General features: G+C 39.0%; 1 protein-coding gene across 2 annotated transcripts; it reads right to left on the minus strand.

Moving 5' to 3' along the window:
- Positions 1-8,955: 8,955 nt before the first annotated feature.
- slc26a2.S (solute carrier family 26 member 2 S homeolog) lies at positions 8,956-24,942 on the minus strand. 2 transcript variants are annotated; one of them, XM_018256127.2, is made up of 3 exons: positions 24,350-24,942; positions 20,255-20,894; positions 8,956-10,966 (listed from the first exon to the last, which is right to left on the minus strand). In XM_018256127.2, the coding sequence occupies exons 2-3, from the start codon at positions 20,873-20,875 to the stop codon at positions 9,446-9,448; spliced, it is 2,142 nt and encodes a 713-aa protein (XP_018111616.1). In that variant the 5' UTR covers positions 20,876-20,894; positions 24,350-24,942; the 3' UTR covers positions 8,956-9,445. The 2 variants fall into 2 exon arrangements, with proteins under 2 accessions (XP_018111616.1, XP_041444639.1); XM_041588705.1 differs by lacking the exon at positions 24,350-24,942 and adding an exon at positions 23,274-23,419.
- Positions 24,943-25,339: the final 397 nt, after the last annotated feature.

Consider the following 25,339-nt stretch of genomic DNA (forward strand, 5'->3'; position numbering starts at 1 on the left):
ATGCCCAAATGGAACAATCTCTTTAGCAATGGTGAGGTAATCTGCGAGAAAATGCATTTTATTACTTTAATTTTATTCCCCAATTCAGAAGCCAGGGGTTGGAAGGGGTCACGTGCATTAATGAATGCTCCTGTATGTTACTGACCACTTCAAGCAAGGGCAAAAGACTCTGATGAAGAGGGTATGGGCAGAATGACCTAAAGTACCCAATACATATTTATCACCTTTACCTAAGTTTTTGTTTACATATTCATCTGAGATGCACAACAATGAAAATGACGGGAAATGACTTTTCATCATTTGAATGATCTCACTTGCTTTAACAACTGTTCATTATAATGTTTATCTCGTTATCATCTTTTGTATTTTTACCATTTCTGGTTCCGTTATACAGTATATTGATACTATATGCAAAGGTGCATATTAACTGGATCTCTACTTAAAAACCTTTTTGCCAAATGAAAATGTAATTCTAAGCAACTTACATTCACAAAAAGTTCTTTTAAGGTAAATAGTAGGGGTGTTTATATTACCTGCACAATTAGTGCTTCCTGAATAGTCTTACCTGTTGCCGATCTCTGCATTTTTAGTGAAGGGGGCATTATATGCTCTTCTTTAGTCTGGCTTTCAGTTGAGCACATAGTGGGATTTACCAAGCTTTGCCAATATTGTTTGCTTTGCTGCAGTAAAAATATATATTATCCATTTTTTTCTGAATGAGCATGTAATAAACTGCATATGCTGCTTTAATCACTGCCACTGTCTTGACTGTCCTTCAAAGAAGAGCCCTGTTTACTCATAATAAATCTATTACGCTCTCTTAAACTGTAACTTAGCCTACTGTAAATAAACTCAGACACCCCACAAAATAAAATACTGATCAATAAAAAGAATTTCAGGCATAACAGGTTGTGATTCTAAGTAGGGATGCTCCGAATCCACTATTTTGGATTGGGCCGAACCCCCGAATCCTTCACGAAAGATTCGGACGAATACTGAACTGAATCTGAACCCTAATTTGCATATGTAAATTAGGGGAAGGGGAAAACATTTTTTACTTCCTTGTTTTGTGACAAAAATTCACTCGGTTTCCCTCCCCGCCCCTAATTTGCATACGTAAATTAGGATTTGGTTCAGCGGGAAGAATTAGCCTTAAATATTATTATATTAGATTATATCTTATTATTATCTTTAGATGTTATTATATATTTGTCCTTCGTGGCAGCTATAATCAAGATTGAATGCAAATATTGTGACTGGAAATCGGGGAATCTCTGTGGTTGGTTTGATTCAGCTCCATGTCCACGAATATCTATCTTATATTCATCCTATCTGGACTGTACATAAAGACATGATCAAATAGAAACTTGCTTTTATTCTGCTGCAAGGAAAAAAACAAAACAAAAATATTAAAACAAATAAAGTTTTTATTCCACAAAGTAGAAGTGACACCAGATACATATAAACGATTTACAGAACATTGCTTCCAGAGTGTCTGACACACTGTACTACAACTCTCTACAAAAATCATAAAAATAGATTGCAATTTGTTTCTACAAAAACATACAATTTCACACCAACAAATAAAAAAACAAATCTATATGGTCTGATGTGGAATGTTATCTGACAATACTTTCCGTAATTCTTTTCATATTCACCGGTAACCCCTATAATTGACCTTGCCTATGAAGAAAGGCATAAATTAGCTTTTTCTATATTGAAGCTGCTGCACTTGGCATCAGTCCTTGTATAAGTATATAGAAAATATGGCGTTGCATGTATGTAACCCCTTCTTTATATAATGACTGAAGACTCTTCTATTTGTCAGCATGTTCATGTTGATTCGAGAAATGGTGCTCAATCACTTGCTTTGACCCAAATATATAAGGGGCAGTTTTTTCAAAGGTTGAGTTCAATTTTCGAATTAAAAAAATTTGAATTTCATGCTATTTTTGTGTACCTCGACTAGGGAATATTACAAATTCAAGTCGAAAAAAATTAGAATATTGAAATTTATCATGTACTGTCTCGACCATTCGCCATCTAAAACCTGCCAAATTGCTGTTTTAGACTATGGGGGACCTCCTAGAACCTATTTGGAGTCAATTGGAAATTCGATCGAATGCGCTATTACTTCGATTCGTACGATACAATTGAATATGGACCTCTTCGATTGAAAACGGACCTATTCGACAAAAAAAAACCTTATTTCGGTTGGTCTTTTTGAATTCAAATTTTCGAATTTCGAATCTGCCCTTAAGTGCTACTTATTAATAATTTCCACAGCATCTCAAGCTTAATTTTTGTTGACTATAAATAACACACATAAGTTGCTGTGGGATCTATCATTCAGAAATCCAGAAAAAAAATAGGCAGTTGCCAGCAATATACTGGCTAAATAATTCACAAAATTTCACAGCTCCACAAAAATAAAATATATAAATAAAATATACTCTTGGGGCACATTTATCAAAAATTGCACAATTGTGTAAAAAGACCACTCCTAATTGTGACTAAGCCTCATTAAAACTTTTCAGGCAGTCTTTCTACAAACGTATTGAAAATCAAATTACGGTAATCAACAAATGGGTTCATCATAATTACGTAATGTTTAGGGAAAAGCAAATAAAAATCACAGTTATAGTCATGCCATTTGACTAAGCCCCTTGAAACTAACTCATCTATACTGACAACTATATGTTTTTAACAGTTTTATATTTTTCCCTAATTATTGAAACCGAATTGACTGTCAAGTATATGATGAGTACCAGTAATGAACTGGAAGCGTTTATCAAAGAAGGTGAAGGAGTCAATTAATCAGAACATTATACTGCTTTATAGGGTATTACAGCTCAACAGCTGAGCTTAAACAACCATCTGAATCTTTAGCAAATTGCACACGGGGATTAGTGATTCGTATGACTCTACATTCCAATTCTGAAAAGAAACTATTAAAGGAACAGTAACATCAAAAAAGTGTTTTACAGTAATAAAAATAAAATGCAGTGCTGTCTTGCACTGGTAGAACTGCTTCAGACACACTATTATTTATATAAATAAGCTGCTGTGTAGCAATGGGGGCAGCCATTCAAGGGAGAAAAGGCTCAGGTTACACAGCAGATAATCTCACAATGGTGGTATCTGTTATCCACTATTTAACCTGTGCCATATAGCCTTTTTTCAATTTCTGCCACTGTTACACATCAGCATGTTTATATATATATATAAACTATAGTAGTGTTTCTGAAGCAAACAGATCAGTTTAAACAGTATAGGGCAACATTATATGATATTTTCATTACTTTAAAACACTTTAATTTTTTGGTGTTACTGTTCCTTTAAACAAGGTGGGTTCATTTATAAAATCTGCACATGGGCAGTAACCCATAGCAACCAATCAGTGACTGTTTTTTTGCCAGCTGCAGGTTGAACAATAAAAGCAAACATTTGATTGGCTGGCATTCCCAGGTGCAAATTTGCCCAGTGTTTATAAATGAACCCCGGTGTTTTCTAAACTTTGCTGAGCAGTAGTTATCATTACTACATTGTTACAAAAACACAGAGCCTTCATAAATGTATTCACTCTTCTACATGAACAGCATATAAGGTTACACAGAGCTTAACTATAAATTAACTCAAGCGAGTGATTGCATCCTTCCCAAGGCCAAATATAGTGTATGTAATTGTATATAACATATTATGGTTTACATGAACCTTACATTTTCCTCTAATAGAATTACAATTAGCATTGTTAACTAGGTGAGTGCAAAATGTCGCCGCCACACATCAAATCAATGTTCCCTTCTTCATCTAATCTAATCTGTAACAAAGTTTATAAAATATACTGTCCTTTGTATAAATATTATGCTATATATATACTTTTTATAAAGATAAAGTCTTTGGAAATGAATTCAGTTAATACGTTTGAACACATATATTAAAGAGATGTACAGTATAACCCCTACTACATAATAATCTGGCCCCAACAATCACTTCTTTTATACGGATGTATACGGATATATATATATATATATATATATATATATATATATATATATATATATATAAAATTGTAGAAAGGACCAGCACTACGTTTTCCAAAAAAATTCAATGGTTTATTCAAAACTCACAGTGTCTCCAACGTTTCGACCCTCTTTGGGGCCTTTGTTATTATTTGTGCTGCCTACACAAATGACTAAAAGCAGTAAGAGCTACAAACAAGTAATAATATAGTTAACTTTAAACATATTTTTACTCTAAAAATATTCCATGTTAAAAATCTGTAAACATGTATAATTGTATACTAGTGATGTACAGATCGGGATTTCCTGCAACCGACCCTAACCCGCCCTCCGTTGGCCTGCACCCGCCCGCATCTGCACTTCCGGGTTCCTTTTATAGACCCGTGCCGACCTGTCGATGACGTCACAAAAGGGGCTGGGCAAGCAGGCGCAGCGTCTATGACGAACCCGAAAGTCGGCATTTGACAGTGGCCACCCGCAACGAAGCGTGCGAGGTCGATCCAAACCCGCCCGACCTGTGGGTATCGGGACGGCCCGCACAACACTAATGTATACTATTGTATGGGAACACTGCACTGTTAACTCCAGTATGAGCAAATGTATACGGCTGGAGCAATATAAGTAAATAGGATAGTTAAGATGAGCAGGTGTCTAAAAATAAATGCTTTATTCCATGCACAGTCTCTGTGAATAAACCATGCTGATTCCAAAAGATGTCTCATCTATAGCTATAATTCCATTATATCTCCAAGCAACCCTGGCAGCCTTCACCTCTCATGGGATGGAAGTAGTTGGTCCCTCTACTGCAGTGATCCCCAACCAGTAGCTTGCAAGCAACATGTTGCTCACCAACCCCTTGGATGTTGCTCCCAGTGGCATCAAAGTAGGTGCTTATTTTTGAATTCCAGACTTAAAGTTTTGGTTGTATAAAAACCAGATGTACTGCCAAGCAGAGCCTCCTGTAGGCTGCCAGTCCACATAGGGGCTACCAAACAGCCCTTATTTGACATCCCCATGGACTTTTCCATGCTTGTGTTGCTCTCCAACTCTTTTTTACATTTAAATGTGGCTCGCGAGTAAAAAAGGTTGGGGACCTCTGCTCTACTGTATGTCCTTTCAGCTTTGTTAGGATTCTGTATCAAATGGATCTGCGTATCGGTAAAGATCTGGTCATCACCAACTCAGCAAATCGTCACCTCATTCATCCATTCACATGGAGGCTAAAGTGAGCTGATACAATCAGGGACGCCATCAGGGGTAAGGGGGGCCCGACCACGCCACACTTACTTGATTAGCCGGGCCCCCCATCCACAGCCCAGGAGGCCCAGGAAATTTTGTCGTATGGGGCCCTGTTATTTCTGATGGCGGTCCTGGATACAATCACATTAAAGAAGGTTGCTACAGCCCTTTTTTAAGATGCAGGGAAACAGAGTGCGTTTCTTTTGCATCTCACAAAGGCAATGCATTTTTACCCAACTAACAACAAAGAGCTCATTTACAAGTAGGAAAAGTCACCGCGGTTTTTAAACTTTGCTCCCTGCAATGTATCACAAGAGCTTTCCTGATGAATACAGCACTGCTTGCTTTCAGCAGCACTCTTTTTATGAAGGGCAGGCAGGAAAATGCACATAGGCAATCACTAATCTGCCCCTCGCTTGCACAGACACGCAGATATGCCATAGACGACACCTATATGCGCTAAAGTGCTTAATACCACTGCATTTCTAACCTTACTGACTGACAAATATCTGTGCACTGAAAAACAACCATGAGAATGCACCCTAAAAGTTAAAAGGCCAAAAGCTCCAACCAAGTTGTCTTCCTTGACATTTTCACATATATATATGGACTGCATTTAAAGGAGAAGGAAATGCTAAAATGAAGTAAGCTTTATCAGAAAGTTCTATAAAAAATACACCAGTAAACCCTCAAAATAATGCAGCTCTGAGTCCTCTGTCAAAAGAAACACAGCATTTCTTCCCTTCTATTGTGTACACATGGGCTTCTGTATCAGACTTCCTGTTTTAAGCATAAACCTCCAGGGCTTGGGCTTGAGCATGCTCAGTTTGATCCTCTCTCCCTCTCCATTTTCCCCCTCCCCTCCCTGCTGTAATCTGAGCCCAGAGCTATGAGTAAGCAGAGAGAAACCCAGGCAGGTGATGTCACACCAAGCTAATATGGCAGCTGCCATCCTAAACAAACAGAGCTTATAGATCTGGTTATTCAGGTATCATAAAGCATTCTGCAGAATAAATATAGTGTTATACTGTAGCTTGTACTATTGTGGCTAATCTATTGACAAATAAACTGCTTGATAAACTGTTTCTGTAGCTTTCCTTCGTCCCTTTAAGTATCTAAATGAGCACATCATTCATTAGAACTAAACAGTGATCTTACAAATAAATGTGAAGTATTTTATAGCTTACAACCTTATAACATGGAGACAGGAACAAACCTCTGACCTTAGTATGGCACAATCCAATCAAAACCGGTTACGTTGCCTGTTTTCCTTTAAATGCCCTTTTCTGCTCCATCGCCTATATGACATCTAGAGCTTTATTTGATGTACATACTATGCTCTTATATTTACATAAACTTGACTTCTTTTTAGAGTTCAAGCACTTTGACTGGAATGTATCGATGAAGACTGCAAGACATTCCAACATGGTGTTTGATAATTGTACAGAAAGCAAACCAACGCAGGGTTTGAGCAAACTTAGGTAAACAGCACTAGATTAGTATTCGCCTTTGCCCGGCCTAGACAAACCTCCTTGCTGCCTCTCCTGCTCAATTCACTCATGTCCGAGAGGTGTGTTACCCCTTTCCCTTAGCTACGCTTACAGATTTTGCAGCAGGTATTTGGCAGCAGGCTGAGGGGTTGAAAGAGAAATGGAATTTGAGGGCCACCACCAGGTCCACTAGCTATACTAAGTAAGCAGTTTGTAGTGTTTCTACTGCTTAGTGCCTATGAATTTCTAATGAAGCCAAAGGTGGAATTTTTTTATAGTAAATACAGTGTATTGCACTGTTTGATATAGCCAATCTTTTTGTGTTTCTACTGTGTATATATATATATATCTATATATATATTTATATACATATATATATATATTATTTCTAAATGCCTCCATTTTAGCGCAGATCTATAATTAGAAAAAAAAGCTGTGAACATAGAACTGTACAGGTAAATTAAATTATACTCTATTATGGTTAGACTGCTCTGGCTAATGAGATGGGGTGCCTGGAACGCTGAATGTCTTTGCACCCCACATTGTTCTAGGTGAAACTGAAATAAATGATCTTTCCTGCAGATAATGCTTAATATCAGACGTGAAATGGATACACTACAAAGGCACTGCGGCTTAAAAGTTGCATTGGGCTTAGAAACAAGTCATATAGAAAGATAAAAAAAAGCTGAGTTTTCAATGCAAGTCTAGACTGAGATGAAAGATCTGAATGTCAGAATTATCAGAATGAGATGACTGACTGAAACTGAAATATAAAATAATAGGCTGCTAATTTTACCTATTTACATTGTATTCTCTCCACCTCTTTCTAATTGGATCTCTGGGTACTTCTGCATGAAGATTAAGCTCCCTATCTCTGCTTCTTGCCCTAGCACATTTTAGCAATCTGCTATCCTTTTCATGTGCTACTCTATGCATTCCAAGTATGTGCAAACTAAAAAGTGTAGCTGTTTCTTAGACATGCTTAATGGCTGCTATAGCTGCTCTAAAGACCCAGCTTTATTAGAAAATTCACCTAAAATCGGCATTTTGCTTAATAGTGGTACAAAGGGTCAAAGCTGGTACTTTTTATGCCACGAGTCCTCAGTGGCACAGAACTGCCCACATTTCCAAGCAGTCAGTTCTTCCACAAAGAGTGCAGACAACAAATGAAAATACATCTATATAAACTAGTATTTCCACAGATTTAAAAAAAAAACTATGGATTTTCACATATTCATTTCATTACTTTGGCAAGATTTCCAGATCTCGCCTTTATATAATTTACGGCAGAGCTAATGTTTGTAAGAAACACGGCTGTAACTGTAAGAGCGACAAGATATCTCGTTCTAAAAGGCACATTTACAAAAACACAATAACAGTTTTATACTGAAGAAAAGCACAATTATAAAATACTATTACATGTATTTTAAGCGTCTCACACAAACAATTGATAAAAAATATTAATGCTCTTAATATGTCTGTACTAAGGGCAAAATAACTTATTAAAATATTTAGAATGAATATCCAAAATGCAAAGGGATAGAAATGTTATTTTATATGCACTATTACTGTAAAGTCATATTCTACTTCAAAAAAACTATGTTCTTTTGTCCTTTTGACTTAATTTCTGACTTGTACCCATTGGTGTACACCTGATATATCCTACTGTCTTCCATATTTCCACATTTCTATTGTTTGTGAGACGAAGGCAGTGTGCAATCGATTAGGATACATATAATTATGTAAAGATAAGAGAATCACTTCTGGCCTCTATCCCAAAATTGCTTAAGGAAACAATGGAAAACTTCAGGTTGGGTGTAAATGCTGCACAGGCAGGATCACAGAAACTTGCTTTTTTCCAGCTGTTCTGCAACTGCATCTTTTTGAATGACTATTTGAATTTTTTCCCCAAATGAATCCTTCAAAACCACAGGATAAGTATATAATCCTTGTTAGACTAAAAATGTTAAAACAATTGTATGGTAATACAGGTATAGGATCCCTTATCCGGAAACCTGATATCCAGAAAGCTCCGAATTACGGAATGGCTGTCTCCCATAGACTGCATTATATCCAAATAATCCGAATTTTTTAAAATGATTTCCTTTTTCTCTGTAATAATAAAACAGTAGCTTGTACTTGATCCCAACTAAGATATAATTAATCCTTATTGGAAGCAAAACCAGCCTATTGGGTTTATGTAATGTTTAAATGAATTTCTAGTAGACTTAAGGCATGAAGACCCAAATTACAGAAAGATCCGTTATCCGGAAAACCCCAGGTCCCGAGCATTCTGGATAACAGGTCCCATACCTGTACCAAAAATTAGCACTCACATGCTGGCGAATTTTGATTATACCCGGAAGGTACATATTACTTATTATCTCTACTTTATAGGTAAAATTAACCTTTTATAAGGACCCTTTCTTCAGTCTAAACGCTATCCATAATTTTTCCCCAGACAGTCCCTTCTTTTCCAATGTCCCGCAAACATATAATGGCAAATGGTAAAGGGGGGAAAGAGTGTCCACTGTGATTGAAGATTGTACAACAATTTTTTTGCACCTTTTTGGAATGTGCTGCAGGTTGTATCCACATATTAAACAAATTACGTGGCCTACAACCCCTAAGGAACACAGAAGTTTTCTGAATTTTGCTTGAATCATCTCTACAAATATGTGCTACATTATGTTACTATACGGCAGAGCCATTTAAACAGGCATTGCTTTGCTCCTGGACATGAAGTGCAAATTGGACAGCTTGGTGTACGCTGTGGAACATCACTGTACTTTCCTCCTGTTTAAAGAAGTCCCCATTCCGAAGGGAATCTTTTACTGTCACGTTGCACTGAGCAAGCAACAGCTGAACACCAATATCATTATAGTCTTTAAGAACCTCTTTCAAGGTGTTCATTCCTGCTGTGTCTATGAACTGAATGGCACCACAGTCAATGATTAGGGTATGCATTGATTGTTGCTCTTTGTAGAGACACTCTGTAGTTTCTTCCGGAGTTTTTATCTCCACACTACCATCTTGTCTTTTTAATTTCTCTATCTTCTTAGCTTTATTTCTTTCAGCTGTTGCCAGTGACACTGGGTCAACACCAGAATATTTGTACAAGGTCATCTTAAAGCGCTGCTTGTTTACATAATATATAGGGGCTTCAAAACGAAAGATTTTAATTCCCTGTGGGATTTTAAGGTTTTTGTAGGCTTTAATTGATTCATAGGCCTCTGTACTGTCCACCTGACCAAGCAGAGTTGCCACAGGCCTCTGAGATCTTACAATGACGCAAAACATGGAAAATGCAATACCTATCAGTAGACCAAGCTCCGTGCTGATCAGAGCTGAAGAAAACATGGTAACTAGCCAGATCGTTGTATCTAATTTATTAACCTTCCACATTTTGGGTAAATCTAGAAACTTTCTAAGTGCGCCTCTTAAATTTACGATGGTTATAACACCAAGGACGCATTTTTGTAGTGAAAAAAACAGAGGTGCAATGACCAGAAGTACTAGTAAAAGGACTAAGGATGTCATGATCCCTGAAACCTGGGTTTTACATCCTGTAGACTCTTTCACAAGTGTTTTTGCCAGAGCTGCACTTGTTGTGAAGCAGTGGAAAAAGGCTGGGATGATGTTGCAAAATCCAATGGCATACATCTCTTGATTGGCCTTGACTTCATACCCATGTTTCTTGGCAAACATCTCGGACAGAGAGACCGTGATTGCAAACCCAATTATAGCAATTGATAAAGCAGGTAAAGCAATATTTGGAATTAAGCTCCAGTCTGGTGATTTTGGCATTAAAAACCCAGTGGGTATAGTCCCTGCTATGCTGGAGCCGTAATTCTCTTTAAGGTGTCCAAAATGTGATGCAAGGGTTGCAACAACAACTACAAGAAGTTCAATGGGAATTGGAGCTTTGAGCTTAGATTTATAGCACTCGTTGAGTTCTTTGGCAGGAATGAGGACAAGAAGGCACAAAATGCTGGTGACTAGATCACAAATGTTGGTCAGGTGAATGTTCTGGAAGATGTAAATCCAGGTGTATATCAATGAGCAAATCCCATTGACACGAGGTATACTTATACCTAGGAGGTATTTCACTTGAGAAGTAAGGATGGTGAAAGATGCTCCTGTTGCAAATCCACTCAGCAACGAATCAGAAAGGTACACCGAAACAAAACCAACCTGAAGAAACCCCATTGCAAGCTGCAGAATAAAAAAAAGAGCACAAATGAAGCATGCTAAATATCCATATTCACTCTTATTTACACACTTACATAAAAGAAACTGTCATCAATAAACTCACATGTAATGAAAAAAGAGATGTAACATTAACAGATCCATTAAATACTGTATATATGCAAGTACAAAACACACACATATATATATATATTTAATAGGCTTCATAGAAAATGATACACACCGCAGTCAAGTGCTGGATGAAACTGTTGATGACCCTGCCCTGCCTCTGTGGGTCCCTGTCCCTGTCAAGTCTCTATTTGGCTTGTTCTGTCACTATGGAATTCTTGAAATGCAGTCTGTGCAGTTGATGGTCAAGTACATATGTAAAATAGGAGGCCCTGAAATCCTTTAGAACATAATGCATGTACTGCAGAGATGCATCGCATAACCTTAAAACGAATGGGGTATTATGTGCCATCTACTATAAAATATAAAGATATAATTGGTGACATGGCCATATAAAGTTGCTTTCATAATATAGAGCTCCAACTTGAATATTACATTATTTTTTATAATACACAAGAGATATGTGACACAAATCACTCTGTACTGATTATAACATATTACATCACTAAGCACCATTTATAAGGATATATTTTACAGGCTGTTCATAGCTCTTGTATGCAGTATTCCTAAGCAGTTATTATTAGTGTTAGGACTAGTGTCATGGAACTCATGAAAATGTTGGTATTATATTATAATATAATCTGTGTAAAACTTGTAAAGGTGGCCATAGACACACAGATCGGCGTGTGCCGACATCTTCCGTCCGGCAGATATCGATCGTTTGGTCGATCGGTCAGAGTTGATTTTGACCCTACCGATCCCGCCGGAGCCAATTGCACATCGTAATCGGATCGTTTGGCCATACGGCCGAACAATCATATTACCCCCGATATGCCATTAACGAGCGGATCTTTGCGTCTATGTCCACCTTAAGTCGCTTATAAAACTATTAGAAACTTGGCCTGCAACTTTTATATGGTCATAGAACTCCTTGGTGAATTCCTACATTTTTCTAAATTTTAAAAGCAAATATGTTATTTGCTATTGCATTCCCACTTAGAGAACAATTACAAAACATAAGCACATTTAAAACCCCTGCGACAAGATTAAATTATCCAAAACATTTTTACAACATATACATACTTGTCTTCACCTTGTGGTCTGAAACGGTATTACAACAAGAACTAATGGACTTAAAGGGATACTGTCATGGGAAAAAAATTTTTTTTCAAAATTAATCAGTTAATAGTGCTGCTCCAGCAGAATTCTGCACTGAAATCCATTTCAGTGCAGAGCAAACAGATTTTTTTATATTCAATTTTGAAATCTCACATGGGGCTAGACATTTTGTCAATTTCCCAGCTGCCCCTGGTCATGTGACTTGTGCCTGCACTTTAGGAGAAAAATGCTTTTTGGCAGGCTGTTGTTTTTCCTTCTCAATGTAACTGAATGTGTCTCAGTGCGACATGGGTTTTCACTATTAAGTGTTGTTCTTAGATCTACCAGGCAGCTGTTATCTTGTGTTAAGGAGCTGTTATCTGGTTACCTTCCCATTGTTCTTTTGTTTGGCTGCTGGGGGAAAAAGGGAGGGGGGTGATAACACTCCAACTTGCAGTACAGCAGTAAAGAGTAATTGAAGTTTATCAGAGCACAAGTCACATGACTTGGGGCAGCTGGGAAATTGACAATATGTCTAGCCCCATGTCAGATTTAAAAATTGAATATAAAAAAATCTGTTTGTTCTTTTGAGAAATGGATTTCAGTGCAGAATTCTGCTGAAGCAGCACTATTAATGGATTCATTTTGAAAAAAATGTTTTTTCCCATGACAGTATCCCTTTAACTATGCCAATATTAGTGGAAAGTGTTCCTTTACAAGCTGAAAATGGAAATGAGAGCATTATAAGCCTGTAATTGATATTATATAACAGAGCTGTTTTTAGGAGAAACACTGAGTCACGATGAGCAACTAATTCTTTTTTATTTTCTGGGACACTGTAATTGGTGATAAATTCCTCTTATTTCCAGCACAGTTCCAGCACTAACCTGGTGCTTGTACTTGGAGTGTGGTGGAAATGGCACACTAATTATTAAATTGGGGTTTTAGGATGATTCACCTGGTTTGTGGAAAACTGAATTCAAATCCACAGATATACATACAAATATATATCCAGTCCAACCCCATGTACGTGTTTCTAGGCCTCACAGGTCCTCCTTTGCAGGGTACAGGATCCCACTTTATTTTTTGTCTTTATGGGCAGTTTCCATGAAATGAACAGCAGTCCCTCAAGATACCTTACATGTGCTGAAAGTGATACCCACAGATAGATAAACAGAGAATAACATGCTCGGCCGCAGGCCGAGTGCTTTTATACAGGTCACATAACTCCGAGGTGACTATTAATATCTTTATAAATTTAAAGTAGGGGGTACATTATTCATTATAATCTAAAGTTTCTGAGTTCAGTTTTTACTTCCTGAAGATTTATGTGTTTGCTTTTTACATAATGCCAACTAGTCTATTTTGCTGGTGTCTCTCCTTGTTGATTTTTATCTTTCCCTGCAGCCATTTTAGGGGCCTAGGTACCTGTATTTCTTCTTCCGGTTGTTTTGAAGTAGCCATCAGAGATGGCTGAAGGCAAGGTTAGGAGGGGGAAGTTTCAGTGGCTGAACTAAAGTGGCATCCCTCAGAGGAAAAGATTTGTTTACCTCATGAGGGAAAACATCTGCTGTACAAAATAAAAGTTACCCTACACTAATTTTTCTTCTCATCTGTCCTTCTACAACAGAGTTTTCCAGAATGTAGTGGCAGCTCCCATAAAGGAGGAGGAGGAGGCATGGGGAGCTCAGTCTGACTGGAACTGGGTAGGCAGTTAAGAGCAGGGCCCATTGACTTCAGGCTTTGGATTGTTTATGCTTGTTCTGTTTTTCTGATGTTTACTTGTTTCTGGTACATTTTGATTAGTATTGCAATATAGCTATACGCTTAAGAATAGAAAGAAAATCCCATGAGGTGAAAATTGAAGTTCAGCAACAACTAATGCAGCCCTTTTCTGCTAAAAGCAAGTTCCTGTTGCTGTACTATTAGTCAATATCTAATGCTCATTCAATTATGAACTAACAGGCTTACAGTTATAAGAAAACATGGGACATTATACCCAGCTGCATCCAAGGTTTATATGCCCCAGAAATCATGTCGCATGAGCCACACAGTTTAGGGGCACATGTTGTAAGGCATCACTACACACAGCAGACATGCAGCACGTGCAATCTACTTGTTTTGTATAAGAACACTTAGAAGACTTTACCTCAGTACGGGCATCCACCAATTGATCTTATCCAGCTGCTCGCAAGCCACACCCACGTGATTAGCCATTGGCTTACCTGCCTATAAATATCCATAATTGCCCCGCCCTTACAAGCACAAGGTATGTAACTAAGGGATGTTGCTGTTTTGTAAGAGTTAAGCTCACGGGCTGCAGCATATGTCATTTTTGACAGGTTTTATTTTCAAGTGTGTGGGAGGGGCAGAGGGAGTGGTTGGAGGGGGAGCGGAAGAGGGAGAAAGACGTAACGCAGACTGAGCAAGATCAGAGGTGGAGGGGGGGACAGAAGAGTGAGAGAGACACTGACAAAGGAAACAGCAGAGGGAGAGAGAGGACGTGGGGAAGTGACAAGTGCGGCAGACAGGCAGGAAGATAAGCTGCAGGTAGCGTGCGGCAGTGTCCACTGCTGACGCATTAAGTTATAAACGGCGCGTTCTGACGCCAGAACGCGCTGTTTATAAGGTTATAATTTACAGTCTGGTCCCATAGGGAATTGACCAGACTGTAGATTATATAGTGAATAAAGTACCCCCTCTTGTAAAATATAAGGATATTATAAGTTACCGAGGAGTTTCATGACCATATAAAAACACGAGGCCGAAGGCCGAGTGTTTTTATACAGGTCATGGAACTCCGAGGTAACTTATAATATCCTCATATTTTACAACTGGGGGTACTTTATTAATTATAATACACAAATTTTAGTGAGTCATGTGACAGAAATTACATCACTACTCACCGTTTATAACTGATGACATCACTACTCACCGTTTATAAGGATATAATTTACAAGATATTCCTGGCTTTTGTGTATTATAAGGATATAAACGCTGATTTAGTGTTGCTGTAACTAATAAGCTAGGTTACCAGATAATGTGGAAATTCAGGGATGTTGCAGGGCTGCAGTAAACTGCAATCAGTACAGTCTTTCTATCTGGATATTCTAGAACTGTCCACGAATGTTTAAAGGGATTCTGTCATGATTTTTATGGTTTACTTTTTATTTCTAAATAACACTGTTTACACTGCAAATAATGCACTCTACCATTTAAAAATTTAAGCTGGCCATAGACGCAAAGATCCGATCAGTCCCGTCATTTTTCGTCCGGAGGAGATCGGCCGTTTGGTCGATCGGACAGGTTAAAAGATTTCTGTCGGATGACGATAATATCTCTGCATGTATTGCTGATCTGACAATTTTCAGTGGGAGACTGTCACTAGCTTTGTCGGACATAACTTTGGTACGATTGCTGTCAGGGGCAGAACATCGGCTGATCTGTTCTTTTCTACTTTATTTTATCTGAATGGTTAGTGGGAGGTCGGGAGATGGTGAAGTCCGATCGTTCGGATCATCTATGGCCGGCTTTATTCTTGAACCAATAAATGTATTTTCTTTAGCTGTAATATTGGTGTGGAGGCAGCCATCTTAATGCAGTGTGCCTGATTCTGAGCTTTGAGAGCACTTCTGGATGGAACTTCTTTGACACAGCTATTGTTTCACCCTTTCCCAATCTAGGTAGTGGTGCTATTCTCATGTCTATCACTAGGCTAGGGAGCACTTTTAGCAATGCAAACAAATCCTTCAGCAGAGGCGTCAGATAGCTGCTATCTGGTTAGCTGCCCATTGTTCTGTTAACATACCTCCCAACTGTTTTGAGTGGGTCAGTCCCGCTTTTGACAGCTCAACCCGCTGTCATGGATTTGTACTGAGTTTCTCTTTGATCTGCTGCACTGAACAGCCAGAAACAGATACAAAGTTTCTAACTTAATTGGGTCTTGGCAGACAGCCCAGAATAGATATTTAACATACTTTTGTAACAGTTTGATAAGATAAGAACAAAGACTCACAGCTTAAAGGGCAATTCACCTTCATTTGCAAAACTGTAATAACACATAAAAACCACAGAAATGTGTTCAAACTTTCATAACCTGCCAAATTATGTAAAATTAACATGGTAATTAGGGGGTGTGGTCACAAAAATGGTCGTGGTCAAAACATTTCACCGCGCTACACGCGCAGAATCTTTTTGTCCCTCTTTCTGTTTCCTAAATGTTGGGAGATATGTTTTAATAAGCTAAATATCAAATAACAAGTTTGAATCTCCCGAGCATTGAATTCTCAGTCCAGCAATCACTAGGGCTCTCCTAGATTGGATCAATGTATACCTCACAAACCGCAGACTATTGAGGGGAGAAAACAGAAAATACAAATAATATAGCGTAGTATTTTATAAAAAAAATTTATGACACCCTTGGTGCTTCTTATATATTTAATTTGTGCTTAGTCAGCTAAAAAATATCCTCCATAAGCTGACTAAGCACAAATTAAATATATAAGAAGCACCAAGGGTGTCACAATTTTTTTTTATAAAATACTACACTATATTATTTGTATTTTCTGTTTTCTCCCCTCAATAACCTGTGGTTTTTGAGGTATACAGCGATCCAATCTTGGATAATGTGTTAATAAGCTGCTGATGGACTGCTGGAAAGGGAAGGGAGGGGGTAAAATCCCTCCAGTTTGCAGTACAGCAGTAAACAGTTACTGAAGTGTATCAGAGCACAAGTCACATGACCCAAGGGCATGTGGGAAACTGGCAATATGTCTAGCCCCATGCCAAATTTCTAAATTAATATAAAATGGATTTCAGTGCAGAATTTAGCTGGAGTAGCACTGATGCGTTTTGAAAAAAACGTTTCAGTATCGCTTTAAAGGGCACTTGTTGGGTAAAAATGTTATCCCTGACCACAGGTGCGGGCTAATAGAGCCCGCATTCCAGTTGGGGATAACAGTAATTTTCTTTAAAAAAAAAATGCCCCCGCCAGCGCTACGCTACCTGCACCAGGAGGTGCGCATAACGAGCAATTCGGGGTACATTTTCATTATGCGCATGCGAGTGATTAGACATGGCTGTGGGTAGCGTAGTGCTGACGGGGGGCATTTTTAAAAAAACAAACAAACCACAACTGGAATGCGGGCTTGATTAGCGCGCACCTTTGGTTGGAGATAACATTTTTACCCAACAGGTGCCCTTTAAGTGATCTGGTAGCCCTATGGTAAACCCTAAAATGATTATCATAGAGACTCCGATTTTGCAAGAGGAATGCAATATATATTAGTGAATCAGAGCCCAGGTACAAGTATATGAAGTGTTGGCATTTAATCCCTTTTCTTTACTATCCTGTCTGTCCATAAAGTGCAGCTTTAGTTGGGTCTTATGTTGTCTTATTCAAATGAAATGTAATGCTCCTGTGAAAACGAATGACATTTTTGTGTTTGTCACTAGCACTTTAGTTTATTATTAGAGCCTGCAGGTAATAAGAAAATCCAAAGTTTGCTCAGCAGAGGGCAGTGTGCTGGCTCTCAATAAGTCACAAGTATGATACTTCATTGGTTTATTCAAACGTAAAACGACATTATAAGCACAACCAGACCAGGAGAATGGAAAGGAATAAACAAACATTCAATCAACTTAAATTATTCAACATTTACATACAACTTTAAAACTTTGAAAATGTTTAATTTATGTATATTGGAGAGTCACTTAGAATGACATATTTTTACTGTGCAAAATTATAATATCATTGGAAACACTGGGCTACAGATAAAGGGCTACAAATATTGCATCCTGTCAACTAGTTTTCTCGTGTACCGGTAACTGATATTTGTGGTTATACTTAGCTGTTAACTCCGACCCCCGCTTGCTGTCTAGTTGCTTTAGTTACTTATAGCAGACAAGGTGATTCTTAGTGTAGCACATTTCAGCTGGTGTCACCACCTGGAAAAACAGCTGAAACATCAGAAACAGGGGTTTTCTAGCCAGAAAGTGCTGAAAAGTACCAATATCGGGGTTCTCAGGCATTTTACATTATAAGTGGATGGGAACTATAGACGCTTTGTGGACCTTTTCGGCCGGCCAATATGTGCTGGTCTGAAGAACAGCATGTTTGCCATCAGCTGTGGACTGCTGCAATCTATGCGCTCTATTATTATTTATTATTCATACAGATCTAACAATCCTTAAACAATGTTTACCCAGCAATAGTTCTATATGCTCAGTAGCCAAGGGAGAAAATACTTTTTTCAGCTTCAGTGAAAACAAATCTAATAAACTTCAGTAGTATTGATATTTCCATTTCCATGTTCAATTTGTTTTTTTTTGTTTTTTAACCATTTTAACAAAGGGAGAAAAAGCCCCAAATTACTGGGGATGCCAATCTGTTAGATACCAATAATTACTCTATTCACTAACACCCTAACCCAGGTCAGCACTACTCTTCATTAGGGGGTTACAGTCACACATTTTAAGTCATTTTAAATGATGAAGTGCCGGACTGTACAAAACGCGTAAGGCTATGTATTGATCTACTTTTTGCCCTAAAATAAAGCTTTCAGGTTTTTTTACAAGCCTGTTTGTGGGATCTGTGAATGCCTGCCATTTTATGGTTAGATAACTCCACCTCGAGCTGTAGGTCTGAGGCATGAGCACCCAGACCCCACGTATTACTGGTGAGATATTATACTTTACATTAGGATTTTTTCTTTAAATGTTACAGTCACAATGCCCTATGGTAGGGGATAAGATTCCCTGGGGTGGTGCTTGACAAATTAGTAGTTTGATGGGCTGGGCATAAGGTCAAAACAAAAGGGGTTATTTCCAAAGCCAAACACATTTCGCAAAGTGCAGAAAAAGGCTGCTAACGGCCATTGGCACACTTTGTTCTGACGCATGTCTGTTTCTGAGTGCAGAGACCTGTGACTTTTCTCATGAATACAGTGCTGGTTGTATCAGTCAGTGGTGCATTGGTAAGGTGTAGGATGGGGAAAGCACATAGGCACCCCCCCGCCCCCTAACTTTTGTATAATTTAGATGTGCAAGGATATGCGAAGACTGCAACTGAGTCCTGTCCTTGCTACCTGCACCCTCTCCTCCTGTGCCAGAATGAAAGCAAATGAAGTGCAATATTTCCAAGGTTTCAAGTGGTCTTGCTCCCCTTAGTGCTCTAGCACTTTTGTCCCTGTAAAACATAAATGACCCCTGAAATGTCTATGGCCCCTATTATGATCTAATCATTGGAATGGGATCCAAACATCTGATTTGCCAAATTGGTCAAAGATCCACTCGTTTGGTGACCTCAACAAATAAGCATATCTTTCCAAGTATGACACGCTTTAGGCAGCATCACTAAAGGGATTACGTCATGATTTTTATGATGTAGTTTTTATTTCTAAATTACACTGTTTACACTGGAAATAATTCACTCTACAGTATAAAATTTTATTCCTGAACCTTAGAGTGTTTTTAAATTTTTTTTAGATGTAATATTGGCCTGTAGGCGCCATCTCAGGTCATTTTGTCTGGTCATGTGCTTTCAGAAAGAGCCAGCACTTTAAAATGGAACTGCTTTCTGGCAGGCTGTTGTTTCTCCTACTCAATGTAACTGAATGTGTTGCAGTGGGACCTGGATTTTACTATTGAGTGCTGTTTTTAGATCTACTAGGCAGCTGTTATTTTGTGTTAGGGAGCTGCCACCTGGTTACCTTCACAATGTTCTGTTGTTAGGCTGTTGGGGGGAAAGGGAGGGGGTGATATCACTCCAAGTTGCAGTACTGCAGTAAAGAGTGTATGAAATTTATCAGAGCACAAGTCACATGACTGAGGGCAGCTGGGAAATTGACAATATGTCTAGCCACATGTCAGATATTAAATATAAAAAATCAGTTTTTTTCAAGAAACAGATTTAAGTGCAGAATTCTGCTGGAGCAGCACTATTAACTGATGCGTTTTGACAGTATCTCTTTAATTCCAGATAAGATAAACACTTATCTTTCCTGAAGATAACGAATGATGTCTAACCTTCTTGCATGTTTAGTAGGCTGGCATAAAAAATAAAACAGTAGTGTGTCAGACTTCACCTACCTGATAGACTCCAGCCATAAAAGTAACAGTGGCTCCAACTGTGATTGCATAACAGCTTCTGTCACAGGTCATGGCCACTGTGTGATTCTGATCAAATAAGCCCTGTGTGATATTTTGATTTAGTGTGTCTAGCATCTGTCCTTTGTGGCTGTCCAGGCTGTCATATCCAGCAACTTGTAGTTCCTTGTCCACCACCTCACCCACCATCAAGCACAGCACTCCAAATATCCCAACATGGATATGTCTAGAGGTTCCCATTAGGAAATAAATAATGCAGGCAAAAAACGAAGTGTAGAGGCCAAAGATTGGCTCCTGTCCTGCTAAAAGGGAATAGGCGATTGACTGAGGCACCAATAGTATTGCCACAATGAGTCCAGACATCATGTCCCCCAGTAGGTATTCCTTCAGCTTGTAGGAGGGTAGCCACTCTAACACTGGGAAGAAGTTGAACAAGAACTCCTTGGCTTTCCCAGGAGAACAGCTGCACATCTTCATTACTTTCTCAGCTAAGCGGCTCTTTAACCTCATGGGTTTTTTCACCTTTTCTTCCAAAAATATAGTACCAGGGGGGTGGGAGCACCTGTAAACAGCTTTGGTGTCTTCATTGCTTTCTGTTTCCATTCTTACTGGCGGGGATTACCTGAAATTTTTTTTAAAAATATATAGCTTTATTAACTATTACAGGAAATACATTAAAACAATATAAAACAATATAGAAACTACAATATAAAATTTCATTCCTGAACCAGCAAGTGTATTTTTTTTTAGTTGTAATATTGGTGTGTAGGCATCTCAGGTCATTTTGCCTGGTCATGTGCTTTTAGAAAGAGCCAGCACTTTAGGGTGAAACTGCTTTCTGGCAGGCTGTTGTTTCTCCTACTGAATCTAACTAAATGTGTTGCAGTGGGACCTGGATTTTACTATTGAGTGCTGTTCTTATATCTACCAGGCAACTGTTATCTTGTGTTAGGGAGCTGCTGCTGGTTACCTTCCCACTGTTCTGTTGTTAGGCTGCTGCGGGGGAGAGGGAGGGGTGATATCACTCCAACTTGCATTACAGTAGTGTGTGAAATTTATCAGAGCACAAGTCACATGACTGGGGGCAGTTGGGAATATATCTAGCCCCATGTCAGATTTCAAAATTAAACATAAAAAATGCTCTTTTGAGAAAAATGGATTTCAGTGCAGAGTTCTGCTGGAGCAGCACTATTAACTGTGTTTTGATGACAGTATCCCTTTAAGCTGCACTTAAAGGACATGTTAAGCCTACATTTTCCTACTATGTATATACGTTGGGCATATCTCCCCCACCAAAATGGCATTATTTGTACTGCCAGCGCCATCACATTTTCCTAAAACAAATAGTAGCTTTCACCCGAGGGCAATTTTCCCTCTGACACATCATCAGTGGATTTAAATCTGCAAACAGCACATAAGTGATGTAAAGTTCAGGCAATTAAAGAATGCAGGCAAACACAGACAGAATTTACTATGATGACAAGTCCTGCTTGGAATGAGCACTGTAATGGCTACTTTGAGCTCAGGAGAAGGGGTTAGGATTTAAAAAAAGGAGCAGACAGCTAGAGCAGAGTTTCTATGGGAACCAGCAAAGCCATCTCTTCATTGGCTGATAGAATGGAGCGTGTGTTTATTAACCTGAGTTGAGAAGAAGTGAGCATGCTCAGTAGCCAACGGCCAGAGGAAATTCCCAAGGGAGGTGGCAGAGTGGGTCAGAGGAGCCGAAGGAATCCTAAGTGATTAAAGGGATGCTGCAGCCTTACTATTAACCCTAGAACAGAGTGGCAGGTATTTAGAGATTTCAAAGAGGCTCTTCAGTGATTACATTTTTATGTGAGGAGTTTACATGTCCTGTAAAGGGGATGTATAAGGCAAAGTTTGTCTGCACACCCTGGCCCTCCTTGATAGCTGTTGCTAGGTGCTCAGTCCTAGGGGGATACGGCTCTCCCCATGAGTATAGGATTCTCCAAACGAAGTACTGGCACACAATAGCATTGCAAACGTGTTTATTGAGTCAAACAAAAGGTTCACAACGTTTCGGGGGTTAAGTTATAACAGCAGTAAGCACTGTTATTTACAGGATATTTTTTGTTCTTAGGTAATATAGGGTTTTTAAACAGAGGAAGAGAGAGTAATATAAATAGTTCCAATGTTCCATATGACCAGGATGTATGAATGCCTGACTCTAAGGGGCAGATTTATCAAAGGTCGAATTTCGAAGTAATGTGAATTTTGTTGTAACTCTAATAAAATTTAATACACTCATAACTTGAATGGGAGGTTATTTATGAAAAACTTGAACGTCGAATTTGAATCGAGTTTGCCTCCGAAAAAAAAAAAACTCGAATGGCAGGAAGGCATTTAACATCTGCAAATGGTTCAACAGACCTCTGCCATTGACTTCTACATGAACTCGGCAGGTTTTAGGTGGTGAATATTCAAATTAGAATTGTTGCCAAGGTCAAGTTCTGATAAATCTCACATTCAAATTCAAATTTGAGTTGGTGATTTAAAATTCAGATTTTCGAGTTTTGACCAAAAAAATATTCGAACATTCGAATTTGAATTTACCATTTGGACCTTAATTAATCTGCCCCTAAGTGACAGAACGGCAGGCTGGTAATGAACATTACTACAAGCAGCCTGTATTACATGACATAACCACCTGTCTGATACAAGACATGTCACCACCTGTTACATACAAAACATAAACTCACCAGTTATAGCATAAACAACATGTTACCACCTGTAGTAACACCACACTCATACAGTACATAAACTAACCAAGATGTATAAACAATATTTTGGCACAGAGCACAATATTTACATCCAGATTGATACATGTATAATTATTTCCAGCCTGTATAAACACCACACTCATAGAAATCATAACAGCCTGTATGAATGGCACACTATCTGTCAGAATATTACCAGCCTGTATGAAGGGCACATTAATACTGATCTTAAAGGAGAAGTAAACCCTTAATTTAAAAAACCTTACCGGTATCGGTAATCTTTGTGAAGAGAGCAGCGTATTGGCGCATGCGCAGTTGGAGCAATCGGCTCCAAAAGTCACTGAAATTGCCGAAGCGCTGCAAGAAGACCGAAGATCACCGAAGAGAAGAAGATGGTGCCCGTGAACTCCGATGCCCTTTATCTGCACCGAGGGGTAAGTAAATAGTTAGGGGCATTTACCAAGGGTAACAGTTAGGCTGGGGGGGAGGGGGGTCTATGTAGGCTAGTGGGTTTTTTTTTAATTAAGGGTTTAGTTCTCCTTTAAAGGGTAGGCTGACCTTTAAGTTAACTTTTAACATGTTATAGAATGGCTTCTAAGCAACTTTTCAATCGGCCTTTATTTATTTTTTTATGGTTTTTGAATAATTAGCCTTCTTCTTCTGACTCTTTCCAGCTTTCAAATGGGGGTCACTGTCCCCATCTAAAAAAACAAATGCTCTGTGAGGTTACCAATTTATTGTCGTTGATATATATATATATAATTTTTTTATTACACATCTGTCTATTCAGGCCCTCTCCAGTCCCTTATTCAAATCAGTGCATGGTAGCTAGGGTAATCTGGACCCTAGCAACCAGACTGCTGAACCTGCAAACTGGAGAGCTGCTGAATAAGACGCTAAATAACTCAAAAACCACAAATAGTAAACAATGAAAACCAACTGCAACTTGTCTCTGAATATCACTCTCTACACCTACACCTACTAAAAGTTAATTTAAAGGTGAACAGTCCCATTAATAATAACAAGCTGTATGAATGGCACACAGATAGAGGACATCATATAAATAATACTGTATGAATGATACAGCTAGTGTTAGTTATGTTGCTGCACTAAAACTCCACCGATGAATCCAGTGTTCTTGCTGAACTGTCCAACTTTTTACCAGTCAGGGGATGCGGAGAGTTATAGTTCTGTCCCTACAGCTTCACTTTCAAGTTTAGTTTTCATCTTCCTCCCACCCTCGCCTGCCAGCAAAAGGCTCAGGATGTTGAAAGTTGAAGAGCAGCAGCAAGTAGTAGGTGACACCGGGCTATTTAAGGGAACACATTAGAAATGAACTGACCTGAGTCACGAATGAGACACCGTCCCTGCAACCACTGTGACACTTCTCTCCCAGCAGCTCCTCTTAGTAACCCAGTCAGTCAGTTCCTCGGTACTAGAGTTATAGCCACGCCCCCTCGCTCTCCGGCCTAAACTCACTGTCAGCGAGGGGAGGGGTCCTGAGCACAAACGTAACATTCATACACAGAAGGAAGGACCTGGGAAGTAGCTGAAACGACAGGGTTGCACATTTTTGTGTCACGTATCTTTGCCATCTATGGCCGCACCTCTGCTGTACTGGCAAGATCTGACCCACATTTCAAAATCAAAACGATTTCCCCCTAGAATTAGAAATGGAATGGGCTGTTCTGAAAACTATAAGAGCTTTCAGGAAACTTCAGCAGAGCTAAAGTGGCATGTTGCAAGGGAGAGAGGAGTCGAGCAAGGCCCGTGCTACAGAAGCCATTCCAGCTGGCGGGTTTTCAGCCAAATTGGACTACTAATTTAAATCCTAGGCTGGTTGTGAAAGTACAAACTAGCCAAGGTACCGATTTGGGCTATTGTTTTTGCCTTTTGTACATTGGAAACCACCCAAAGTTTTTTGTTGCCCTAATGTGCCAAGTAGTGTTGCCACCCTGCCGGTATTTTACCAGCCTAGCCGGTAAAACACCTGCCGGGGCCAGTATTAGACATTTACCGGCAATGTAGCTGCCGGTAAATTTGTAATACCCTTAAAAAGACCCCTTGGCCTGCCCCCAATCCCCTGTAAAAGATTTTATGACTTTGTCCCCATCTTGAAATGTCAGTGCAGTGGCCACGCCCCTTTTATGGCATGGCACCGCCCCCATTTGATGTCACATCCGCCCCTTTTTGTTCCTGCCCCCCATCAGGCCGGTAAAACATTTCGGAAAAGGTGGCAACCCTAATGCCAAGCCTAAGTACCATTGCATGTTGGGTAATGTTGTTTTTGTTTAAAGCAGGATTTTGGGTTCTGTACCCCCAGTCTCCCATC

This window comes from Xenopus laevis, chromosome 3S, assembly GCF_017654675.1.
Source record: "Xenopus laevis strain J_2021 chromosome 3S, Xenopus_laevis_v10.1, whole genome shotgun sequence".
Lineage (NCBI taxonomy): Eukaryota > Metazoa > Chordata > Amphibia > Anura > Pipidae > Xenopus > Xenopus laevis.

What these genes read in the sequence shown, in the direction of transcription:
- slc26a2.S (XM_018256127.2), bottom strand. Translation starts at nt 20,875, where the DNA reads ATGGAAACAGAAAGCAATGAAGACACCAAAGCTGTTTACAGGTGCTCC. An exon ending in TTATGGCTGGAGTCTATCAG is followed by an intron (nt 10,967 to 20,254) that starts GTAGGTGAAGTC and finishes TTTATTCTGCAG; the next exon opens with CTTGCAATGGGGTTTCTTCA.